Source organism: Centrocercus urophasianus, unplaced genomic scaffold, assembly GCF_019232065.1.
Source record: "Centrocercus urophasianus isolate 14NV4802_14NV808 unplaced genomic scaffold, USGS_Curo_1.0 seq_15, whole genome shotgun sequence".
Lineage (NCBI taxonomy): Eukaryota > Metazoa > Chordata > Aves > Galliformes > Phasianidae > Centrocercus > Centrocercus urophasianus.
This window is the reverse complement of record NW_024884697.1, coordinates 2,067,446-2,090,241: the sequence shown is the minus strand read 5'-3', so window position 1 is coordinate 2,090,241 and position 22,796 is coordinate 2,067,446. Positions and strand designations below refer to the sequence as shown.

Below are 22,796 nucleotides of genomic sequence, written 5' to 3'. Positions count from 1 at the left end.
AAGGAGCAGCCAGAGATGTGCAGAAAACCTCTCAGTTGTCTGGTCATGGGGTTGTGTCCCCACAGCACCCCTTGGGAGGAGGCCGGCACCAGAGGCAGAGCATCCTTGGCTTGCCTCAACTCTGCATCCGTATTTCTGCCTCCCCAGCTCCCCCTCTGCACCCTTGTTTCTCTTTAACTGCTTGGTTTTTACTCTCCTCTTCAGCCCTTGGCAGCTCCCAGCTTGCAGATTCTGCTGGCCCATTTATTCCAGATCAGCATCAACTCCACGCCCTATCCTGGAGCTCCTGTTAGAAACCAGTTTCCATTTATCCATCCATATCCCAATGCACACTTGTGGCTGGGCCATCCCCACTCCCTGGGGAGTGCTGCATCAGGCAATGAATCACCTAGTGCTCAGAGCCATGCTATTCCTAGCTGCACCTCAGCCCCACAAAGGCTCCCTTTTCATCTCCAGCGTGAGCAGCATCCCTACCTCATCCCAATGTTGCATTCACTGCAGCAACTCATTCCCACCCCACAGTGATTTATAGAGGAGCTGCACTCCTATGTTGTCCCTTTTCCTAGGGCTCTCTGTTTGCATTCCCGTGAAAATCCTCCTGGCTTTACAGTTGATTTATTTAACTGCTCCTAACAAATGCTGGGAGCTGGGTGTGGGAGGAAATCCTTGGAAGGGGGAGAAGGAAAAGGATGGAGCAGCGGAACCGCAGGGCTGGGAGCTAGCAGGCACTGCAGGAGGGGACGGCGGAGCCAGAGGGATGCTCAGAAGCACAGGGGTCACTGGAGCCCTCGAGGTGTGGGAGGGTGCTGGTACAGCCCCCCTGCCATAGAGGGATGTTGGGGCAGCTCTTTCTCCCCCCTGCGGCACGGCACGTGCAGCGAAGTGGCGGGGGGCTCCCAAGCTTTAGTAGGCTTTAGTCCTGTTAAAAGCTGCTGACCATCGCGGAGGGGGGAGAGCTGAAAGGGGGGAATGGACGCGGCGCCCGCCCGTCCGCTCCCTGCGTTTCATTGCACTCACATTAAAGATCAGGATGGCACGTCCATCATCAAACCCGGGGAGATCAGGGTGGATGTGCTGGTTATTTCCCAGGTGAAACAAGAGTGAGGGGTGGGAGGGGGTTTAATAAGGGGAAGGGAGAAAAATAAAAGGAAAAAAAAATAAACCAAAAAAAAAACAGAGAAAACAAAACAGAACAAAACTTTCAAGTCATTCTTGAAAAGAAGCAGGAGGAAAACAAACAAAAAGAGGAAGAAAACGTCCAAAACGCAAAATGGAGAAATGCTTTTGACTTCCTAAAGCACTTTTGTAATCGGTCAGAAAAAGATCTTTTCCCATGCTCTTAGCAAGAGGCCATCGATGTACCAAAGAAACTGCATGGCTTGCTTCAGTTTTGCTCCCTATCTCTATGGCCAGTGGCTGCTCATACCTGTCACTCTGCTCCGTGTTACTTACAGACATGCATCCCAGTCACTTAAAATACCCAATTTCTTTCTGTTCTATGAACACTATGGACCAGGAACATCACGTTGCTGCCTGCTCCTCCAGGACTGCAGCACGTGGTGTCAATGCCCTTCTGATGTCCTCCCTGACTCCCAAAGGCATTTTTCATAGAATCATGTAGGCTGCAAAAGACCTTTGAGATCATCAACCTGACCTACCAAGTTCCATTGCTAAACCACATCCCTTTGTGCCACATTCATTTTTGTGATAAATATTTTGGGTTTTCTGGGGGGCGAAGGGGAAGAATGGATGGCTTTGAAGGTAGGATTTGGGCTGAGGAAGCCTTTTTCCTCAAAAGTACACTGTGACCCAAAGATGTTGCTCAGCTGGCCTGGAGGCAGCAGGGATGGCTGCTGCTCCCTGCTGAACCCGTGCACCACCTGCCCCTCACTCTCCTGATTTGCACCGTGGCTGATGCTCTGTCAGCACCCCAAATAGGCAACCGTTGCCCCTTTAAAGCATCTGCAGCACTCACCATCACTACACTGTGATGCTTCACTGCAGCCCCTTGAGTGATACTCAAAGGTGGTGCCAGCACAGTGAGCCAGGACAGAGGTGAAGACCTGATGGTCTTCATCTTCTCTGGGATAAGGAGGTTTTGGGATGCTCAGCCCACCCAACTCCCACCATACCTGGCTCTTCTTTTGGGAGAAACGTTGGTGACAGCAGCCGTAGATGGCTGCGACGAGCAGCAGGGAGCCAGCCAGGGTGACAATGGTGATAATGAGAGGCGTGCTGAACTGATCCTTGATCTCCTCCTCCATCTCCTGGTTGAGGTAGGTGACGTTGGTGATGCCAAGCTGTCAGGGGAGGAGTGGGTCAGGCTCCAAGGAGGGCTCCCTGGATGGGAAGGATAGCCACCCCATGCCACCCTTCCGTGAGGACATCCCCCACGTTGATCCTGGGGACCTTCTTACCTTCTGTAACTCATTCCTCTTTTCTTTCAGCTCTTCAAAGACTGCTTCAGGGTCCAGAAGGCCTGGGGGAAGACACAAGTGGAGAGGGAAAAGGCTGTGGCACCAGCTCCTGCTCAATGGAAGAGGCAAACAGAACTGTGTGGGGATGGAGCCAAGCCTTCATGGCTCTCTAAAGCTATCCAAGGAGCTGGGACCTCTTTGGCCAGGGGACAGCCCTGATGACCAAAGCTGTTCCTGGAGATCTCTCCAAAGGAGCCATGGGACAAATGTCCAAGCTTGATCCAGTGAGAAGAGGCAACCCAAGGAAAGGAGACCCTCACCCAACCTCTGGTAGACCTCACTAGACCTCCATCTGGTGTCACAACCGTGTCCCCAACTCTCGTCCCACCCTATAGCCCTGGGCAGGACATGGGCCCATACTCACGATGCACAACGGCGTGCACAGCCCAGCGATGAGGATTGGAGGAGGCCAGTGTCACCGTGCACCTGTCCCTCTTGCTGTCGAATGCATGCCGCCTGCCTGAGCAGAAGAACTCGAAGAAGGACTCATTGGCGCTGGCATTCTTCCAGTCGTCCTGTGGTGACAACAGGGGGTTGGCACTGCTGCCCACACCCAGCACCCCAAAGCATCACATCCCTTCCCCAGGGTAGCTGGGGATCATAGTGTCATTGAGAAAGGGAAAGAACTTCAAGACCATCAAGTCCAACCGTCAATTTGACTAAGAGAGTCCCATCAGAATATCACGTTCCTTAGTGCCACATCTACCTCCAAGAATGCCTGCTTTCCTGGGCAGACCCATCCCAGTGCGCGAGCGCTCTCCATGAAGAAAAATTCTTCCTAATGTCCAGTCTAAATCACCCCCCGTGGCACTACTTGAGATCCCAACATAGGATGCTGCGGCCACCCCCCTCCCTATCCGCTTGCTGCTGGCCTTCCCAGGGAACAGGAAAAGTTCAAAAGTTGTTTCTTTACAAAAAGCCGAGCTCTTGGCTGCTGTTCCTTTATGGGGCCCTTATCTGAGAGCCGCAGCTTTTGGTGTTCCAGGAATAGCAGGTCCCCAGGGGAAGTGGGGTGTGGAGGCTGAGGCTGCAACGGGAACGGGATGGGGCTGTCATGCCCTAAGGGCATCTGCAGCCTTCCCACCACCTGCATTTCTGCCCTTCAAGGATACCCCATAGCTCAGTTTTGCCTACGGGGGCAAGAGAAAGAATTTTGTTTGTGTACAAATAGGACCATCCCTGGAGAGGTGAGCCTGGGGAAGTGCTGGGAGAGATGAAGGTGGAGAGGTGGATGGAGTCCACAGCCCCAGTGGGATGATCCTGAGGTTCTTTGCACCTGTTCAATGTCCTCCAACCGCTAGGAGCACAATAAAGTAGGTGTAAATGCTCAGCAGCCTGCATGCACAGATCCTGCACAGGTGCTGTACAATAGCATGCATAGCTTCTTGCATGTGTGAATGCATGGCTTATTGCATGCATAGGTCATGCATGCACAGCTCCTGTAGGCACTGTTGCTGCATGCACAGCTCCTACATGCACAAATCCTGTGTGCACAGGTCTGACAAGCAGAGAAACTGTATGAAAGATTCTGCATACACAGGCATTGCATGCATAGTTCCGACACATCCTGCATGCACAGGAGCTGCATGCACAAGTCCTATATGCAGAGATCCTTTGTGTGTATGTCCAACACATGCAAGAACTGTGTGCACGGATCCTGCATGCAAATAACCTGCATGTGCAGGGACGCTGCATGCAGAGATTCTGCATGCATGCATCTTGCATGCAGCAGTTATCCATGCACACCTTACTGGAACAAGCTTCCAAAAGGAGCAAGCCCCAACCATCCTGGGAACTGCAGCTGCCCCTCACCTGCCCTTTGGCTTTACAGGGGGAATAACTTCTCTCCTCCTGCACTGACCCAGCTGGAAACCCAGCAGCACTGGGAAAAAGCTGCAAGTGGCAGAATGAGGCAGCAGGAGAGGGAGAAGAGGACTAAGCTCACAGGGAGTGGTGTTTTGTGTCTCTCTGGACGCTGGGTTGTGCTCCTACACTATGCACATCCTGCAGTTCCCCATTCCCTACACTTTCTCTTTGGCACCAGCCTTAAAACCTTCTGCTGCCTCCCTGCAGCTGTATTCTCTGGGGCTTTTCTCCGTCTTTCCCCTGCACCTGAGCACCCTATCACTCCTCCCACCACCCTACACATCAGACATTTACAGTGCTCTTTTTTTTAATTTTTGAGCTGCAGGGGCTCAAACTCCTGCATTCCAAGGGCGACGAGCACCACACTGCTGCATGTTAAACCCCTCCATAGCCTGACTGCGAGGGATTTGCCCTTTCCCAGCTCAGAGCATGGCAAGGGGCCATGGCAAGCCATAGGGATGCCCCAGCCCCACGCTCTCTCCATTCTGGAGCCGCTCGCATTCCTTGGCTGGAGTTGAGAGGCGCTGCCGAGCAGTGCAGATCCGGTTCCCACACTGGCAGGGACCTAAAACCAACATCCCTGAGTGAGGTAATGGCACTTGTGTCAATAAACCTGTCCCGACAGCTGGGGCATGACCTCACTTGGAGCCTCAGTGTCTTGGGGATTGTCCTGTTGTCCCCAGCCTGGAGGTGGAAGATAGATTTTGGGAGGTCGCACAGTGGCTTCTGTGTTCCCAGCACGCTCCAAATCCACTCACTGGGCACATCCCAGCTTGGGAATGTGATGGAGGAATCTGTGACCTCCCTGCAAGTTTCCCATAGGGTTGTGTGGCTCAGTTGGAGCTGATCACCATTTCCAGGTCACCTCCAGCACTGTCACCTCCTACTCCATCTAATGGATTGAGATGAGGAACAGGGCACCCAAGCAGCCAACAAAAAGGCAGCTGCAGATTTTTTTTTACAGTAAGAGCAGTGAAGCACTGGAACAGGTTGCTCAGAGATATGGCAGATGCCCCATCCCTGGAGATATTCAGGGTCAGGCTGGATGAGGCTCTGAGCAGCCTGATCAAGCTGTAGGTATCCCTGTTCATTGCAGAGGATTTGGACAAGATGATCCTTAAGGATCACTTCCAATTCAAACAATTCTATGATTCTATGACACGAGCTGAACACTGGAAATATCACCTATGTAAAACAAGGCATGGAGCTAATTAGTCTCATTAGGAAACACATTAAGATCCTGCTGTCGTGAAAGAAACAAGAAAGGGTAACAGGGAGTGTGGAGCAACCTGGACCAAAATGTTCGGCACCGGTTAAAAGCATCACCTGAAGAGGAAGGATGCTGGGAAGCAAACAACCCGTACAAGACTTTCTGCTCAACTGCATATACCAACTGTGTATCTGCTCCCCAGGGCAGAGGGCACGGCTCTGAGCTGCTGGAGCTCAAGGAGCATTTGGACAGTGCCTTCCAACATAAGGTTTGGATTTTGGGTGCTGCCATGTGGAGCCAAGAATTGGACTCAGTGGTCAATGTGGGTCTCTTCCAACTTGGAGCATTCTATGATTATTTTGAGTTATTTCTGAATTTATTGCATCTGGAGAAACCACAGTGCAGCGCTGTGATTCCCAGCCTTCTGCCAGGGTCCCTCCTTGCCCCACTGCTGATGCCACAGGGGCACAGGGGAGGTCTGCAATGCCACCTTTGCTGCCAGGTGTGACATGGACACATCCCCTAGCCCTGCACTGCCCTCACATTGCCCAGCTCCTCATGGAGCCGAGCTTTCAGCACAGTGCACTCCCACTGCTGGCTCAATCTTACAGACCAGGATTTGAGCCATTTCTGGAACACTTTTCCTTATAGTGCACATTTTCCTGTTTTCCCACGGGCTGCAAAATGCAAAGGATTCTTTCACTTTGCTGTCAAGCTTTGGTTACAGATTCGTTTACTGAGCCTACAAAGCAGGGAAGCCAGATAGTGCCATTTCTGATATCTGCTCAGCTTGGGAGGCACAAAACGTAGCAGAGCTTTCATGAATCTGCCGAATGGGAAGTGGATGGGTGGGAGGTGTTTTGGCAGCAGAGAAGGATGCTATAGGAGGATGCACTCTTGCAGTTCTTCAGCAGCTGTTTCAAGAGGCAATCAGCATTTAGCACCAGCACCATTTCTGATGGTTATTACACCCAGAGGAACCAAAGGAAAGCAGTGCGGCAGACTTGCTGGCTCACCAGCAAGCACGGAGAACGCCAAGCTGTGATGTCCACTAACCCCACAGCTTACTGGTGCATCACCATAGAATCATTATGGTTGGAAAGACTAAGGTCAACCATCAACCCATCCCCCACCATGCCCGCTAACCATGCCCCTCAGTGCCACATCTGCCCTTTTCATGTACACCTCCAGGGACGGTGACTCCACCACCTCTCCGGGCAGCCTGTGCCAATGCCTCAACACTCCTGAGAAGTCAAGATCTGGCATCTGCTCTTGCTCTTTATCATAAACCAAAAACTTCAATCTACTCAAAAATGCCATCTAATCATTCCATCTCATCCCATCTATTACAATAAACCTGTTGTTCCCACAAGGATACTTTTGCAGTATTCATCAGAAAAGCCAGCAGTAAATGTGGACAGCCTCCAGGATAAGGAGTCTTGGTGTCTGCTCTTGGGTTGGGTTCACCTTTCCCTCACCTTGGAACTACAGTTAACCACTTGCTGCTCCCACAGAGGGTTTGAAACAAATGAAAAGGAGCTTTTTGATTATCTCTGTATTTTCTGAGAGCTGATTTAGTATCAAAGAACCAATCAAGCCCCAGCATCCTGGCTGCTGTGCTTCCTAGTTGCTCTGCAGCTCAAGCCACCCTCAAATGCTTTGGGGTTTGGGGATGAACTTCAGGCCCCTCTGAAGTCAAAGGCAGAGCTTCCCCATTAGCTCTTGAGCGATGGTTTCACCTTCTAGAACTTCTCATTCTCTTCTCTGAGACTTGACTGATTGAGTTCCTCCCCTTGAATAAGACACGGACATCTGCTTTGGTCACGTCTCCCACTGAGAGATACTGCTGGGTGTAGGCTTGCATTTACCATTTTACATCCCCAAAGTGTTTGCATATTTTGAAGCAATTAGTGTCATCTCTGTAGGCTCACATGCTTAGAGTGCTGCAGGTTATAAGCTGATCTCTGCAGCCCCAGCTGCTTGCCCTGCAGAAGAAAACAAATGGAACCCATACTTACACAAGTTTTTGCTTCTCTCAGATTTATGATGGGCCACATCTCTTGTATCTGGTCTTCACAAATCACCTGGAAAGACAGAACAAAAGCAACCGTCAGATCGCTGCTGTAGGCTGAAGGACAGTCCACCTTTGATACAACCACAAGACAACTCAACCAAAGCTCTGATCTGCTTTATCAAAATAAGTCAGGCCCTCTATTCCTCCACTCAACCATTTCTGTGTGATACGAGTTCTCCTGGGTAACTCAAAGGGTTGCCTGGAGTCCATTTGCTAATATGCTTCCCAAAGCAGGTTTAGCATTTGCAGTACAAACTGGGAATTAGCATGGACAGGAGGAAGATCCATGCATGTGAGCCATGACGCAGTTCCACCCTACAAATAATGAACATTTACAGAACAAGAACCCTTTCCCTCCCCCCTAGCACTGGAATCTTTCATTATTCTGGCTTGCATTTTTAGGCTCCCCTGCCCTTCCCAAACCATTGCTTGGGAACCCATTTTCTGCTTTTATTTTCTATGTGGGATTTATGCTGAATTGTAGTCTTTGCCCTCTCATCATGTCCAAGTCCACCCCAAGGCAAATCCTGCCCTCCATTACATTTCTCTTCCCAAATTTCTGTTCTCCCCTATTCAGCACCCAGAGCTCCTTTCACCTCCATCTTCCATGTTTCTGGAAAGCTATGTGAAAGAAGGCTTTATCCATTTTTATTTTGCTACTTTCTATTTCCTAAGACAGATCTCTCTCTGAAATAGGCACATACAGTGAGATAAGCTGCAGTTTTACATCTACATGCAATTCCAGCTAAAAATTAGTGTAATTTGGGGATAAAATGCAGCTCCCTGCTATGAGATTCCACCCAGAAAAAACTATTTGCACAGACGTGCCTTGCCAGCGCTCTCCAGGGAACAGCCTGATCATGCTCCCATCTCAACAGAGGCCATTCAGGAAGTCTCAGTGCCCTTTTTAGCTTTGTTTTGGACATTAGGAAGTGCCCACCTTTCCGTAGGTCACATTACCTCATTTTGGAGAGACACATTCAGGTGTGGCTGGTCAGGCCTCTTGCTCTCCATCCGGTCTCCAAGGGTTGGTGCCGGTGGTGGTGCACTGGTGGGGCTCTGAGCAGTAGCTCCAGGTCTGTGTGTCACAGATCTGTCTCCTTGGCTTGTGTATGCTGGGTCTCCAATATACAGGGAAAAAAAAAAAAAGCAGACAGTCAATGAGACAGTAGAAAGGATACAGCTGACACAGCTCCATTGGTGAGATGCTGAACCCAGCTAACAGAGTTCAGCCTGTGGTGCTCTTGATTGCTACAGCATCTTACGATTTCTTCTGCAATGGGAACAGTGCATGGAAAACAGCAGCCTCTGACTTCCATGATCTGTTTAAGGATTTGCATCCTTCTTTTCTTAACTTATCCTTAAATAGTGGCAAAGAGAATTAAAATGCTACATCCTGTTTACAGCCTCTCTGTTTTTGGGAGTCCTGCCTTTATTACAGCAAAGGTGTACACTTTTCTCCCTGCACACCTTCTGTAGGCTCTGAGAGTGGATTAATTTCAAAAATGTGTATTTATGATGCATTCTCCCACCTGATAGTGGAATGCAAAATTTCTTAACCTTTTCATGCTCCCTGTTTGAGGCCAAATTTGAATCAATATAATTTCATAGTTCACCCTATAATGCAGAACCATTCTATGGAGCCTGAGAGGAAAGAATCAAAGAATCATGGAATCATAGAGTCATTAAGGTTGGAAAGACCAGTAAGGTCATGAAGACCAACCATCAACCCATCCCCAACCCATCATGCTCACTAACCCATGCCTCTCAGTACCACATCTCCATGTTTCCCGAGCACCTCCATGGACAGTGACTCCATCACCTCCTTGGGCAGCCTGTGCCAATGCCCCACCACTCTTTCTAAGAATAAATTTTTCCTCATACCCAACCTGAGGTATTCTGTACGAAGACAGTCATTCACCTATCCTAGCTGCTAAAACTCTTGAAACATGGCTTGGAAGTCAAAGAAGAAGGTGTTGCTTTGAGGCTATGACCCATTTGGTGATGCTGGCAACAAGGAGGATCTGGAGGGCTGAGGGAGATGGGTTTTTTTGAGTGGCAGGTAACTGGAAACTGGGTCAACTATATGTTCTCCAGAGGAGGATAATGAAGGGTTTCAGTGCCATCACAAGCTTCCATGTGCAGCCAGATGAGCTCAACTCACAGTCCCACCTAAGTCTGAAAGCTTCACACTCCCACAGTGGGATTTCCTCCCTGTAAATGCTGCAGGACAAAATACCAAAGGGATGTTTGAAGTGTGCCTTGCCAAGACACTTGTGGACTAACATAACTCCATAAAGCTCTGAAGGTACAGAAAAAGCATACCAGTGGTGTTCAGCTGGATCCGAAACACCACATGGACGCTATTACAAAGTCAGCAGCCAAAACCCCCGCAGCAGCGATAAAAATCCTACCAACTGCTCTGAGTTCTTAGAGGTTACAGACTCAGAGTTTAACCACAAAATCTCCTAAGTCATCTAAAGCTTATTTTCTGTGCATGCCCACCGAGCTGTCAGCTGTATTAGGGATCTTTCGTGTTCAGCATTTGGGGTGCTGTCAACTCTACAATGTCACACTACTTCTGAACCCATCGCTCCCTTTTGCAGTCATTGGAGATCGAGTCACTGCAGTCAGCTGTGGTTGGGGCACAGCTTGCTCCATCTGAAAGTGTTTCATCAGATGACCCTTGCCTTGAATTTTGCTGACTCAGTCTCTACTGATGGCAACAGGGACATAAACAACTGGTGGTCATGGAAACAGCTACGATGGACAGTCCTAAAATTGGACAAGGAGTTAGTAACCCATAATGACAGGGAGGTGGATGGAGTACCCAAAGGAAAAGACCACCAAAGGGCTCCCCAACCCAAGAAATCACTGTTTTAATCTTCTGATACCTGCTTTAGGAATTGTCACGGTGGTTGTGACTGTGGCCTTATTTGTGGTGCCAGATGGTGAAGACAGAGATGTTTTACTGCTGGTAGAGGACACGGATCCACTATGAGGGGTAAATTCACTTTTCTGGACTGGAGAAGTGGAAGAAGGGTGATGCTGGTTGGTAGCAGATGTAGTAGAAGGGACACCGTGGTCCTTGACTACAAGGCTGCTTGCTGAGACTCCAGAGCTTGACACAGTGCTATTCAACTGGTCCAAAGCAGGGCTTCCACTGCCTGCTATGTGTGGAGATGCTGAGACAGCAGATGCTAAGCCTACTGGGGTGGATAAAAGGCTGGTCACTTGAGTGGAATTAGGACTTGCACTGGGTTTGGTGAGTAAGCTTCTTGAGTTGTCTGGAGGGCTCGTCTTCTGCTGTGTAGCACTGGAGATGGCAGCAGAAGCGGCTGTTGGGGCTGTGGAGCTGGCTGAAGAGCCGACCTGCTGAGATGCATTGGTTGATGCCACTGAGACAGGTGATGGGTCATCTGATCTGTCTGTGGTCTTGGTGGTTTGAGCTGAGCTGCGTGTCGATGCAGGAGTGGGTGGTGTGTTTTCCTGTGGGCTTGCAGCGCTGATCCTCTGGGTGGCGGTGGTTGGTGATGGTGGGATGGATGGTGCTGAAGAGCCATGTGGTTTGCTTGTGGCTGTCCCTTGAGCTGTGGTGGAGGACGTTGCAGTGGTGGTAAATGTGATTTTTGGTTTGCTTGCAGAGCTGTTCTCTTGCACCATGCTGGTGGTGACTACAGCAGTGATCTGCTTACTTTCTTCTGGGCTCTCTGTGGTCTCCTTTATAGCAGAATCATTATCTTCAGAGCTGACACCTAGGCAAAAGCAGAAAGGCCAAGATGATAAACTTTGAATTAGGGACACTTCCCTTGGTTTCCACCCAAAACAGGTATTTTATATATCTGTGATTCTATGATTTGCAGAAACAAATGCTGATCAGAACCCACAGGTCATTAACTCAGGGCTTGTCTCGTGCCTTCTAAATTCTCGCTGAGTGCCACATTCTGATATCAATGCATCCAGTGGAAAACAGAGCAGAGGATGAGAAGGAAGAACTAGGAGATCTATGGAAAGCATATTTATTGTACTTGTTCTGAAAGAGTGAGTCAACACTAGGTAGATCTTGCAGTTAAACACAAAATGAATTTACTTGGAAAACGGCATAATTTTAATTTCAAGGATGTTCTCATCAGCTGTCCATTGCAAATATATCACCAAATTACAACTACTTGTTTGCTCAGCTTATTGGTTTTTTTACTGTTATAAAAAGCCTCAGTAACTCACATTTGTACATCCTGAAACATCACATAAAAATGCTACTTTCGTCATTACCTCATACTCTTTGAGGAAAGCTATAAAGAGCTTTACTGAGAGCTGACATTACTTTGGTGGGTACAAAACTTGTTCTCTGTGCAAAGAGGGCTGTCCATGACACAGAATGAGATCTGCAGTTAATTTCTGAAGAGTAATGTAAATTCTAAAATTATGAAGGTGTTTCTGAGGGGCACACTCTGAAGGACAGCTTGCCTAACAGAAGACAAGTCTCCAACAGCAGCAACATCCTGCAACACTGAAACGTGGTATATTCACTATGAGACTGGATATAAAATTCAGGTCTGTTTTTCTGTTTGTAATCACAGCAGGAGCTCCATCAATTGCCACAGAGATAATCTTCCCCCATTGCACATGGAGCTGCCATTTCTGGGCACCCGCTCAATTTCACCCCAGGAAAGTCTCGACCAATTTTCCACCTTTCAGAAAATGCAGATTCCACTAAGTCACTTCATCAGTGCATCTGTCTGCAGTAAAAAGAAACCAACTGATTCTGGGGCGTTTCTTCCATTTGACAACAGTACAAAAGAGGGCTATTTTTTTCCCCCATGCCCCTCCTTGTATATTGTTCCCAACTGCCCAAAGCAGGAAACTTGCAAGGTTGGATGCTGCTCTCCAGAGACCTGCTTCGTTTCTCTGTGTTGGCATGCTGATAAGACATCTTCTCTTCCGTGGCCTGTTTATTGGCACTGGTTATGTGTCCCAGATCTGGTGGACGCTCAAGTTTTTGAGATTCATACCACTGGGAAAATCTAATCTGAACGGACCCTGCCAAGCCAAGCCACCAGGAGCAGCCATTCTGAAAACACCTTTACGATTTAAGCTGAGCAAACCAGCAGTGTCAATTATCTCAGGAAAACCTGGGCTTGTAAGGAAACATTCCCACCACATTTGCAGGTAAAGAGCATTTACAGAGAGAGTCATATTCCTTATTAGACTGACCATCATCTTCAGGAGAAAAAGAGCAAAGGAAGCAAAACACCACTGCTGGTTGGGGATTTTGAAAACATTATTCTCAGAAGGAATGGTGAAGCATTGGAAAAGGCTGATGAGAGTCACTCCATGTCATGGAGTCACCATCCCTGGAGGTGCTCAAGAGGTGTGGAGATGTGGCACTGAGGGACATGGTTAGTGTGCATGGGGGGAATAGGTTAATGGTCAGATTAGATGATCTTAGAGATCTTTTCCAACCCTTATAATTCTATGATTCTAAGCTGGAGATCAGGCAGAAAATGAATCTATCCCATAAATAAGGCTGTAAGAGGCTTTGATGACAAAGGGAAAAAAACACCCACACTCTAAAGATAAAATATAAAAGAGCTGTAAATAAAGAAAGGGTTGGAAGAAAGGTGGAGGAGATCTCCCACTAGCGCTACTTCCTTTTCATACCCATCCCTGTCCCAGAAGCAAATGGATGCTGGAAATCCCTTTGTGAAAGATCTCCCACTCCAAACTTGACCTGAGAGTACCATTTCCATACTAACCTCCACACTAGCTCATCTGGGCTGCTGCCGTATCTTCCACAGCTACAGATGAGTGAGACCCTCCTTCCACAGAGGATCCACGCTCATATTATCATAGAATCACAGAATCACTAAGATTGGAAAAGACCACTAAGATCATGTAGTCCAACCAACATTGCCCACTAACTGCATCCCCCAGTGCCACATCTGCCCTTTCCTTGAACACCTCCAGGGATGGGGACTCCACCACCTCCCAGGCAGCCTCTGCCAGTGCCCAACCACTCTTTCAGAGAAGATAATATCCAGCTTGAACCTCCCCTGAAACACCCCCACATCTGTCCTACAGATTTTTGGGTCTTCATCTGTCAGTGAAATTTACCTTTGCTCTCCTGTTGCATTAAATTAAATTGTTTTCTCACTGCAGTTACATATGGTGCCAGATGCTGCTGTGGTTCTTGGGCTGCAGAGCTTTCTGCAGTTTTATTGCCCAGGGCTTAATACCTGCTGTTTGTCCAGGGACTCTGCTTCAAGTCCTTCAGAAGCCTAGCAAATATTAATCTCCAAGTAGAAATAAATACACAACAGGCAGCAAGAGCATGCAAGTCCACGAGGCACAGTTTTCCTTCCACCTGCCTTGTATTCCTTTCAGACTTCTAAGCACTATTTCTTATCTCTTCCTCCTCACTCGTTCCAAATTTCTGTGTTGGACCTGGGGGTAATAAGTGGTAATAAGCCCATTTTCCTGAGCTAGGGGCCAGTGCTGCCTGATGACTCAGCAGAAAATCCTCAGCAGAAGAAATGAATAGGATTTGATTGAAATGTAAGAGAGAAAACCCCTGCAACCACGGGCTGAAAGCAACAAAAGGCAGACAGGACAGGATTACGCTCAGCACCCCTTCAGCATGAAGATTGGTCACAAAAGATACAGTATGTCCTTCTGTGGAAAAAGAAGGATCCTTTCACGCCATGAGCCCCAGAGATAAAAGGATTTAATGCATGCTAAGAGAGAGAAAGAGAATGCAGGAGAAGTTCTCTGAGCTAGCACACCCCTGAACAGCATGGGATCCCACCCAGCAGCCTGGAGGAAAGTTCACTTGAGTTTCAGCCGAGGTCCTTCACCTTTGTTGTAAAAAAGGCAGAAGAAATCCTATCTGCCCGTGACTTTCCTGGCTGCATTTTGATGGGGGAAAGATGATTATTTGATTTCACTTTTTTGGACCATCATCAATTCTTCATTTTAAGGAAAACTAGCAAAGCACAGCAGCTATGAGGTTCGCATCTCTCCTCTTCTAAATGCCTCTGAAAAAAAAAACACCACAAAACCTTGCATTTCTGCGCTGGGCAATAGAAATCTACCTTATGTCTCCCCACTGGAGAAAAGTGCAAGCAATGTGCATGGTGGCCAAATGGCCTAGAGGAAATGAATACACTGTGAAAACATGATTTCATTTCCGGATATGCATCCCATGACTGCGTTGGTGATATGGTGTATTCATGATCGGGACAGCCCCGGAGGGAAGAGAACTTTCTGTTATTGCCAGCTGTGAAGCTCAGCTTGCTTGTCCCCAAGGGAGGCTGGAATCAGACCCCTGAGTGCTTCTGGATGGTGTTGCTGTTGGAATGCTTCGTTAAGATGTGAAAAATCACCTAAAATATGAAGGGAAAAGTATGGTGGCTTTTGCCAATGCAACTCACTGCATGATTCAATTGAGGGTGACAATTTTCATCTGTCGGAAACCATCACCAACCATGCCACAAAGTGATGCATAAGTGATCAGCACCATGCCACAGAAGATGGTATTTTGCAAGCTGGGGAAAATCACAGAATCATAGCATCAAGGTTAGAAAAGACTTCCAAGATCAAGTCCAACCCATCATCCCCATGCCCACAAACCACATCCCTCAGTGCCACATCTGCCCCTTGCTTGAACACCCCCAGGGACGGTGACTCCACCACCTCCCTGGGCAGCCTTGCCAATACCTCACCGCTCTTTCTGAGAAGAGCATTTTCCTCATATCCAAACTGAAGAAGCTTGGAGGGAAGCAGCTTGTTTGGAAAGGCCACGAGTTGGAGCACAAAACAAAAAAGGAAACACATCCGTGCAAAACGCAAAGTGAAAGGACATGTCCTGTCCATCCAAAGCCACCACATCTCCATGCAGCTCCTCTGGTTCATTTAATTCCCTTCGCAAGAGCTTCCCGCTTCCTATTTCAGGAACACCTCCCCCCCCTTGAACACCTTTTTGAAATGGCTCAGATTGGCTAAAAATCTATTAATAGTGAGAAAAGGAAGCCCGAAAGAATAACTTAGGAAATGATGGGTGACACACCCCATGCCGGTGGGCTGAGCCCAGCTCAAAGCCTCGCTCCAGCCGGCTCCTGCTCCTCCCAAGGCGGGATGAGAAAGCTGCAGAGACCCACAACGGGGGAAGGGGAGGGGATATGAGCCAGGTTTTAGGAAGTTCCTATTTCCCTCTCCTCTTGCAGCTTTTTCAGATAAAATAGGGGCAATAGGTTGTGCCTGTCAAAGGGAGAGCCAGGGCTGAGGCTACAGGAGTGGTCATTGCCAGGGGACTGCATGGACCAAAGCCAGTGAGGATGCTCCTGATCAAGAGGGTTTTATCCCTGAAAAAATGCAGCCCTGTCTGAGCAGGAACTGCACATAGTCACTGCAGTGGACAGGAAATTTGTCACCTCCTTTTAAAACTGTGAGGGTGACCAGATTGGCAGAGTATCACAGTGTAGTTATTTATCCTGGAATTCAGCTGGGCTACCAGAGCCAGTGGTCATTTCGCTGGGATTTTTAATTTTGCTTGTTTAATGGCTCTTGGGCTCTTCAACTCTTTGTTTAGGGCAAGATGGGATCCAAACAGCATCACCCTTCCAAACTGCCAGCTGGGATTTTGGTGAGGGATACAGTAAGGATGCTGCTAGAGTTCACATCACTTTACTCCTGGCAAAGATGCACCTTCAACATCATGAGATATCATGGAGATATTCAAGACGCATTTGGACACTCTCCTGTATGACCCACTGTAGGGAGCTGTTTTGGTTCAGGGACTGGACTTGACGATCCTCAAAAGTCCCTTGCAGCCCTTGCAACTCTGTGATTCTGCCATCAGAACAACACGCCTTCTTGAAGCTGGCACTGCCTGCCCGCTTTGCTGCTGATCTCACCATCAACACTGCAAAATGTTTTCAGTCAGGCCAAAGAGCAACTTGGCTTCCCAGATGAGAAGATGAGGAAAGGTCCAAAAGCTGCTGCCAGAGCACTTTCAGACACTCATCTGTCAATCCAATTTGCTGATACATGGCTTTTTATCTTCTCCAAAATCCTGCCAGAAGAAAAATGGCTGCAGAACGTTCTTGACAGCATTGCATTTCAAAATATTAAAGACGAGACCTGATGGTTGAGTCTAATCAGCACTGCAGCATTGCTCAGGAAAGAAATGAGCATTGCTGGACTCTGGTTTAAAACCACCAGGCTTGTTTTCAGCAGGGAACCTCCTTGACTCTGCTGTGGGGAGGCTTTATTGATACGACCCTGCAATTTGGTGCAAATTAGCTCTTACATGTAAGTGACCACGAAATCAAGGCAATAATACTGACAAACCACCTTGGTTTTGGCCAAGAAATCCACCTGTGTCCTGAGGCATCTTTAGTGCCAGGATTGTGACACAGGCCCCTGAAATGCAGGTTCTGATGAACTGGCATTTTCTGATGAGAAATATGCCTCATTAACAAATTCCCCATCAGCTCTTTCTGTAAGTATTTCAGCCAGCTCAGCTTGTCTGCTGTTTCATTTGGAAGCATGACAAATATTAAAGATCATTCAAAGGCATGTCTCCCTGTTGGACACACTGCTCTTCCCCTGCAATCCCAGCCTCTCTCCTCTTCACTCCCTTGGCCTCTCTAAACACTGCATTTTGGGAGGCAGAAACGCATTCCTTTGCCACACTAATTAATGACTGTGGACTGGTGGAGCAGAAGGATCTCAGCACTTCACAATCCTGTTTTCCCAAAAACATTCTCATTAAGTTCTCCTTCACATCACACTTGGTCCTCTCCTGAGTCTCCCTTTGAGGACTGGGTATTGTTGTGAAATTGGGATAGGACAGTGGCATCTTCCACCCAAGAGGATCCAACTGATCCATTCCAGGTAATGCCATCAGTATGGTCACCTCCAGACACAGGCAACGGGGAGGACCAAGCTCCAGTTCAGCTTGTCACGAATACACACAGCACATTTTATTTAGGAGCACGTCTTTGAACATCCAATTTAAGCCATGTGTCTCTACGACTCTTCTCACAGACAGGCTGTAGCTATCTAGGAAGTGAAGAGGAAAAAACAATCAAAAGCAGACAGGAAGACTACTGTGGAAAATGAAAAGCCTTCACACAAGGTTGCCAAGGAGGCAAACAGATACACAGACACACTCTACTCCCTGACATTATCACTGAGCTTGGAAACATCCTCTTTCCACTGGGGTTGCTGGGATTTGGAAGAGGATCTGCTCCATCTCCACACCTTTCCCAGGCTGCAAAATGAAACGGGGGCCCTTTGCAGCCCATGCAGAAATGCCTCATTGCTCAGGAAGCTGTAGTGGAGCTGCTGGAGCGGAAACACCGAGAGCAGAAGCCAAAAAAGCTGCGTGTCTCAGCCCAGGCGGATGCTCTGAAGCTCAGAGCCGTGTTCCTGCCCTTCTCATACCTCCTCTGTGCCATCAGAGTGGAGTCATCCTGTGATGGCCTTGTTTCTTTGAAGCAAGATTTGTGGCAGTGAGATGACCTCCTGTATGAAAGGAGCATCAGTCTCCTTCATGCAGAGCTCCGCAGGAGAGTTTTCCACCTGCAGCCAGTGGCTGAAGGACATAAAGCCTGGTATATTTAGCTCTCTATATCTGCAGAAGTCACCCAGGGCCTTTGGAAGAAACTCAAGGTTTACATTGAGTAATGGGATACAACAGTTGCTCTGCAGCAGGGTAGAACCCAGCTACCTTTAGCCCTGAACAGTGGCCATGAATCAAAACGACACTGAAAATCACAAAAATGCCATAAGATCACATAACCTTGTTATACAGAAAACATTTGGGATTCTTCTTGTGTAGTTTCTGAGCTTTAAGTCTCTAAGAAGCCCTTTCAGCTCTGGATGGCATCCCCACCCACAACAGGTTTGTAACCAGTTGATCTTTTAGGTGCCTTACAACCTAAGCAACTGGGTTTCTATTCTTTTGATTCTTTCGATTCTGTAAGTGCTAAAAAGTCTAATTATTGAAAAAAACCACAAACAAGATTAAAAGCCTAAACTTGTCTCAATTTGGATAGGCATTTGAGGTGTGCAGGGAGGACCAAGAGCCTGGATAAGACTACTAGGTTGGCAATGCTGACTTGACTCCCAACATCACAACTCTTTACAGTGAGGATTGAAGGCTGTGTGAGGATGGCAAGGGGACATTTTTATTCTTTGAAATAGAGAAGTTGTTCCTCTCTGTGCTTTCTATCCCAGAAAACTGAATCATCCCTGCCTTGTTTTTCGTGGAAGACTACTACAGACAACTTCAGATGGAGCCAGGACATGAACCAGTGAGATAGGAACTGATTTTCATTCAGCCTGATGGCTTGTCTACACCAAAGTACTCAGGAAAATTAATCTAAAATTAAAAGAAGGCATGATTTCAGAGTGGATTAATCAAAGTGCACACAACCCACCAGGTGGCCACTCTTGTTCAGCTTTAAATCAACCTTCATTCCATTTAGCCAAAATGAAATAGGTTAAATCAAATTAAAGTCTCCTTAGCCCTGAATGCCAAAATGCAGTGGGGGGGAAGGGAAGATGCAGTTTAAGAATGCTAATTTAGGAGAGATCTGGTGATGGTTTCCACAGAAGCAAGCCCCAAACGTAATATTTGGCACTAATACCAACCAAACATCAGGGATGGGATGCACCTTCCTCTCCTGCTCCAATGTCAGAAGAGGTGGTTTTCTTACCCTACTCATTGTCTTGCCTTCCTCTCCAGCTGGCTAGACCCATATTTGGGTTCATATTGAGCAAGATGAGTTAGGACTGGGCCCTACTATCCGGCTATCTGAAACTGTGCCAGCTGGCCAGCACTACTGAAGTGTTTTCTCAGGTAATGTCACTCAGGTGCCATGCATTGGCTATGTGTCTGGATTTGCTCAATGAGAGATGGAGGCCATGATGGTCTCCCAAAGTGATGAATGCTGCAGAAGTGAGAATATCAGCCTCTAGGAGAGGCTGGAGGCCCAGCACAGAGGAGGTCTGATCTGCAACCTTAAGGGTGAGAACAGTGAAACTAGAGGAACAAGGAAATCTCAGCCTCACCACAAGCAGCTCCAGTGTAAAGGAAATAAAGAGTACGTGGGTGATGGAGAGGTCAGTTTGTGCTGGCACATGGCACCACTGCAGCATCGCAAAGTGCTGTCTGCACTTCTATGCACCTTCCTTTCCTCCCACCCACCCTGAGATTTACAGCAGGAATCCCCCTCCCAGGACAGCCTCTACTCCCTCCTAGTGGCTTCAAGCCTCTGGCAGAGCCTTGCTCGGGGCAGGACATGGAGGATGCTTGCTCACCCTGAGGGTGAAAATGGCCAGCGGAAGAGTGATGGGAGGCTGTGATAAGACCCACAGCCTTGCCCTTCTTTGTGTGCCCAGTGTTTCTGGTGAGTCATGCCATCAGCCCAAATTTATGCCCTCAGCTCTGCTGTGCTCCAACCAGCTTTATTTTTAACCTTTTCAGGGTCAACATGCAACACCCACCACCAAGCCAGGACGGACCCAAAGGTGATGACCTGGATCCATCTTTGGTCCATCGAGGCTTGAAGTTGGTGAAGGGTGCTGTGATGTGAAGTAGATGAAGACGACGCCAAGTGATGTAGGCAGCCACCTCCAGGAGGCACCAGTTACATCCTCACAGATCCCAGCTTCTCTTGGTAAAAATGTGTGTGATTCCTAGTGAAGCATTAGTTCTTCAGTGCTTTCTGCATTTTTTGACTGTGCTGGGGATTGGTTCCTACACAAACACTTCTTGGAGTATCTTCAAACCTTCACCCACATTAAGGCTGCCACTGCACAGAATCATAGAGTGACTTAGGTTGGAAGGGACCTCAAAGATCACCTAGTTCAACCCATGCCTCAGACCAGGCTGCAGGATGCTAGACCAAGCACTAGATCAGGATGCCAAGGGTCCCATCCAGCCTGGCTGTGGGTCTCTCCTAGTGCTCTTTGTAGAGGAGCTGAGCTGGACATCAGGATCAGCCCCTCTGCTGTGTTCAATCCCCTCCATGACCTTGGCAAGCCAGGGTTACAGAACCAGCAGCCTGGAGATTTCCTGTTAGCGTCACAAGGAGGGCTCCACATTTCCTTGTGATCCTTTGTGTGTCCGTGCTATTTCAGGTCCCACCTTTTTTCTTCAGCTCCCACCCACAACTCCCTCTGGGTGGGGTCTTCCCGGATCATTTGGAGCTCCATGTATACACACGCATTACGTATGTCCATACATTTGTATAGCTGTGCATGCAAGTGGAGCCTTTGGGCAATGGCTGGACACGACGCCCTTGGCAGGAGGCTTGGGACTATTCTTTAAGTGGGGAGAGCCTAGGAAGGGAAGGACACATCTCACCCTCCCTCCTATTCAAAACTATTTAAAGACTGACTGGTACAGAGTTGCTTTCCCACCAAGTGGCCCCAGAGACGATGTGGCTTTAAAGCTGTGTAATCAGATCAACTTCTATTGTTGGCAAATTCGTAATTGCTTCATTATTTAATAATCCAGAAGCAATTGGTTTTATAGGGTAAAAAGAACGTCCATTTCAGCTCCTTTATTTTTACTTTTTTTAATAAGTGTGTTGGGACTCAGTTTCTACCTGAAGAACTTTTGTTCTTCAAACTCAGCAGCTCCTGCTCTCCCCGTCCTTAACATAAAACACATGATCACAGGAATCAGTGATGAAAGATGCAAACAGGGAGAGATGACCTTTTTCAGTACTTTCCTGATGGAGGATTCTTCTGCACAGCATATTTGTTATGCAATTCTCTCTTTGCTGCTGTGGGCAGGAAAGCAGATGAGCCTTAACCATTTCCCCTCCGAGAGGAAGGATGCTCTTCTAAGAATGATGCACTGCTCATCCTTGCTCAGCCATAGCTCTCCGAAATTACTCTGGTGACATATTTAATCTATCCCTCCCACACTTTCCCCATCCCCACACACAAAACCATATGGATTTCATGTGGAGGAGCTGTCTTCACTTACAGGCCAGTCTAACACCTTGCTTACCAGGGCCCCAATCTTGGTTGGGTGCCACAGCAATACAAATAATTAATAATACTAATTCCCATGAGAGTCTATTACATTATAATTCAACTTCCTCCCAAACAATAGCTCCTCTTCCTTGCTTTGTGTGTTCTTCAAAAGAAGCGGCTGCTGTGCTTTAGGGCTGGGACCAGCAGTCGAGGTAAACATACACCAAGCACTCCTGCTCAGCTGGGCCTGGGCAGCAAAAAAAGATAAATCTGATTTCAGACAATTGCATTGTGGACAGGAAAAAAAAAATAAAATTGAGGCTTTAATGGAAATCGTAACCTGGCAGCACCAAACAGTATTTATTCTGAGAAGTCTCTTAGGGCATTTTTATTCCATATCTACAGGATAATCTCACTCAGAATGGCAGTAAGAACAAGAAATGATGACAGCAGAAGTGCCCACTGATCTCAGGCATTCAAAACCTCTTTGTCTATGAAGCAGTGAAGGCTGCAGCCCCTGGTCCCAACACTGCAGTTGAGGGACGCTGAGATTTATGGCAGATGTGCAGATTGCTGGCACAGTGCTTGGACATTTCCCTGTTTATGTGTGGGTACTGTGCCTTTACCACCCAAAAAGTGCATAAAGGGAAAGATGAAAAGATGACTCATAAGCGAGTAGAAATATATCCTTTGTCTGCAGACAGTTCTGGGTTGAAGTTGGTCCATCCACTGGGTGCATGGGCCAGGCAAATTGTCCTTCGTGGGGCATATGGGACATGGAAGCACCCCAGTGCCATGGATTGAGGTGCAATACCAAACTCAAAAGCAGGGACACCAAAATTTTGTGTGTCCAACTAAAGCTGGATGGCAATACAGACTGGCCATCCTAAAATGGTTTGAGCTGGTTCATGTTGGTGCAGAATGGGCTCTGGATGGAATGTCTTGATGGCCTTAGGTCCTTCTTTAAACATGTATCAGGCTCTGAAGCATATGGTGGCATATCTCTGAGATGGTTTGTCCATTGCTAGAAAAAGGAATATAGGCTTACACAGCAAGTAGCAATGGTGGAGAAAGAAGGCAGCTCTCACTAATAAGCTGGCCAACTGTCCTGACTTGATGCTTATGAAAAACAATGCACATTCTGGTCAAGACAGAGCCTGCAACAGTTTTAATT

At 47.8% G+C, this 22,796-nt stretch overlaps 1 protein-coding gene across 6 annotated transcripts in view; it reads right to left on the bottom strand.

The window, feature by feature from the left end:
- PODXL (podocalyxin like) overlaps nucleotides 1-22,796 on the bottom strand; it is a 40,570-nt gene that overhangs the window by 3,694 nt on the left and 14,080 nt on the right. For 2 of the 6 annotated variants that reach the window (XM_042816220.1, XM_042816221.1), the window contains exons 2-8: nucleotides 10,522-11,382; nucleotides 8,588-8,748; nucleotides 7,572-7,637; nucleotides 2,842-2,992; nucleotides 2,418-2,479; nucleotides 2,133-2,300; nucleotides 1,018-1,074 (exon numbers count right to left, since the gene is read on the bottom strand). In XM_042816220.1, coding sequence (XP_042672154.1) covers nucleotides 1,018-1,074; nucleotides 2,133-2,300; nucleotides 2,418-2,479; nucleotides 2,842-2,992; nucleotides 7,572-7,637; nucleotides 8,588-8,748; nucleotides 10,522-11,382 — 1,526 coding nt within the window. The remainder of the gene's footprint in view (nucleotides 1-1,017; nucleotides 1,075-2,132; nucleotides 2,301-2,417; nucleotides 2,480-2,841; nucleotides 2,993-7,571; nucleotides 7,638-8,587; nucleotides 8,749-10,521; nucleotides 11,383-22,796) is intronic. The other 4 variants (XM_042816223.1, XM_042816224.1, XM_042816222.1 and 1 more) reach the window with 3 other exon arrangements.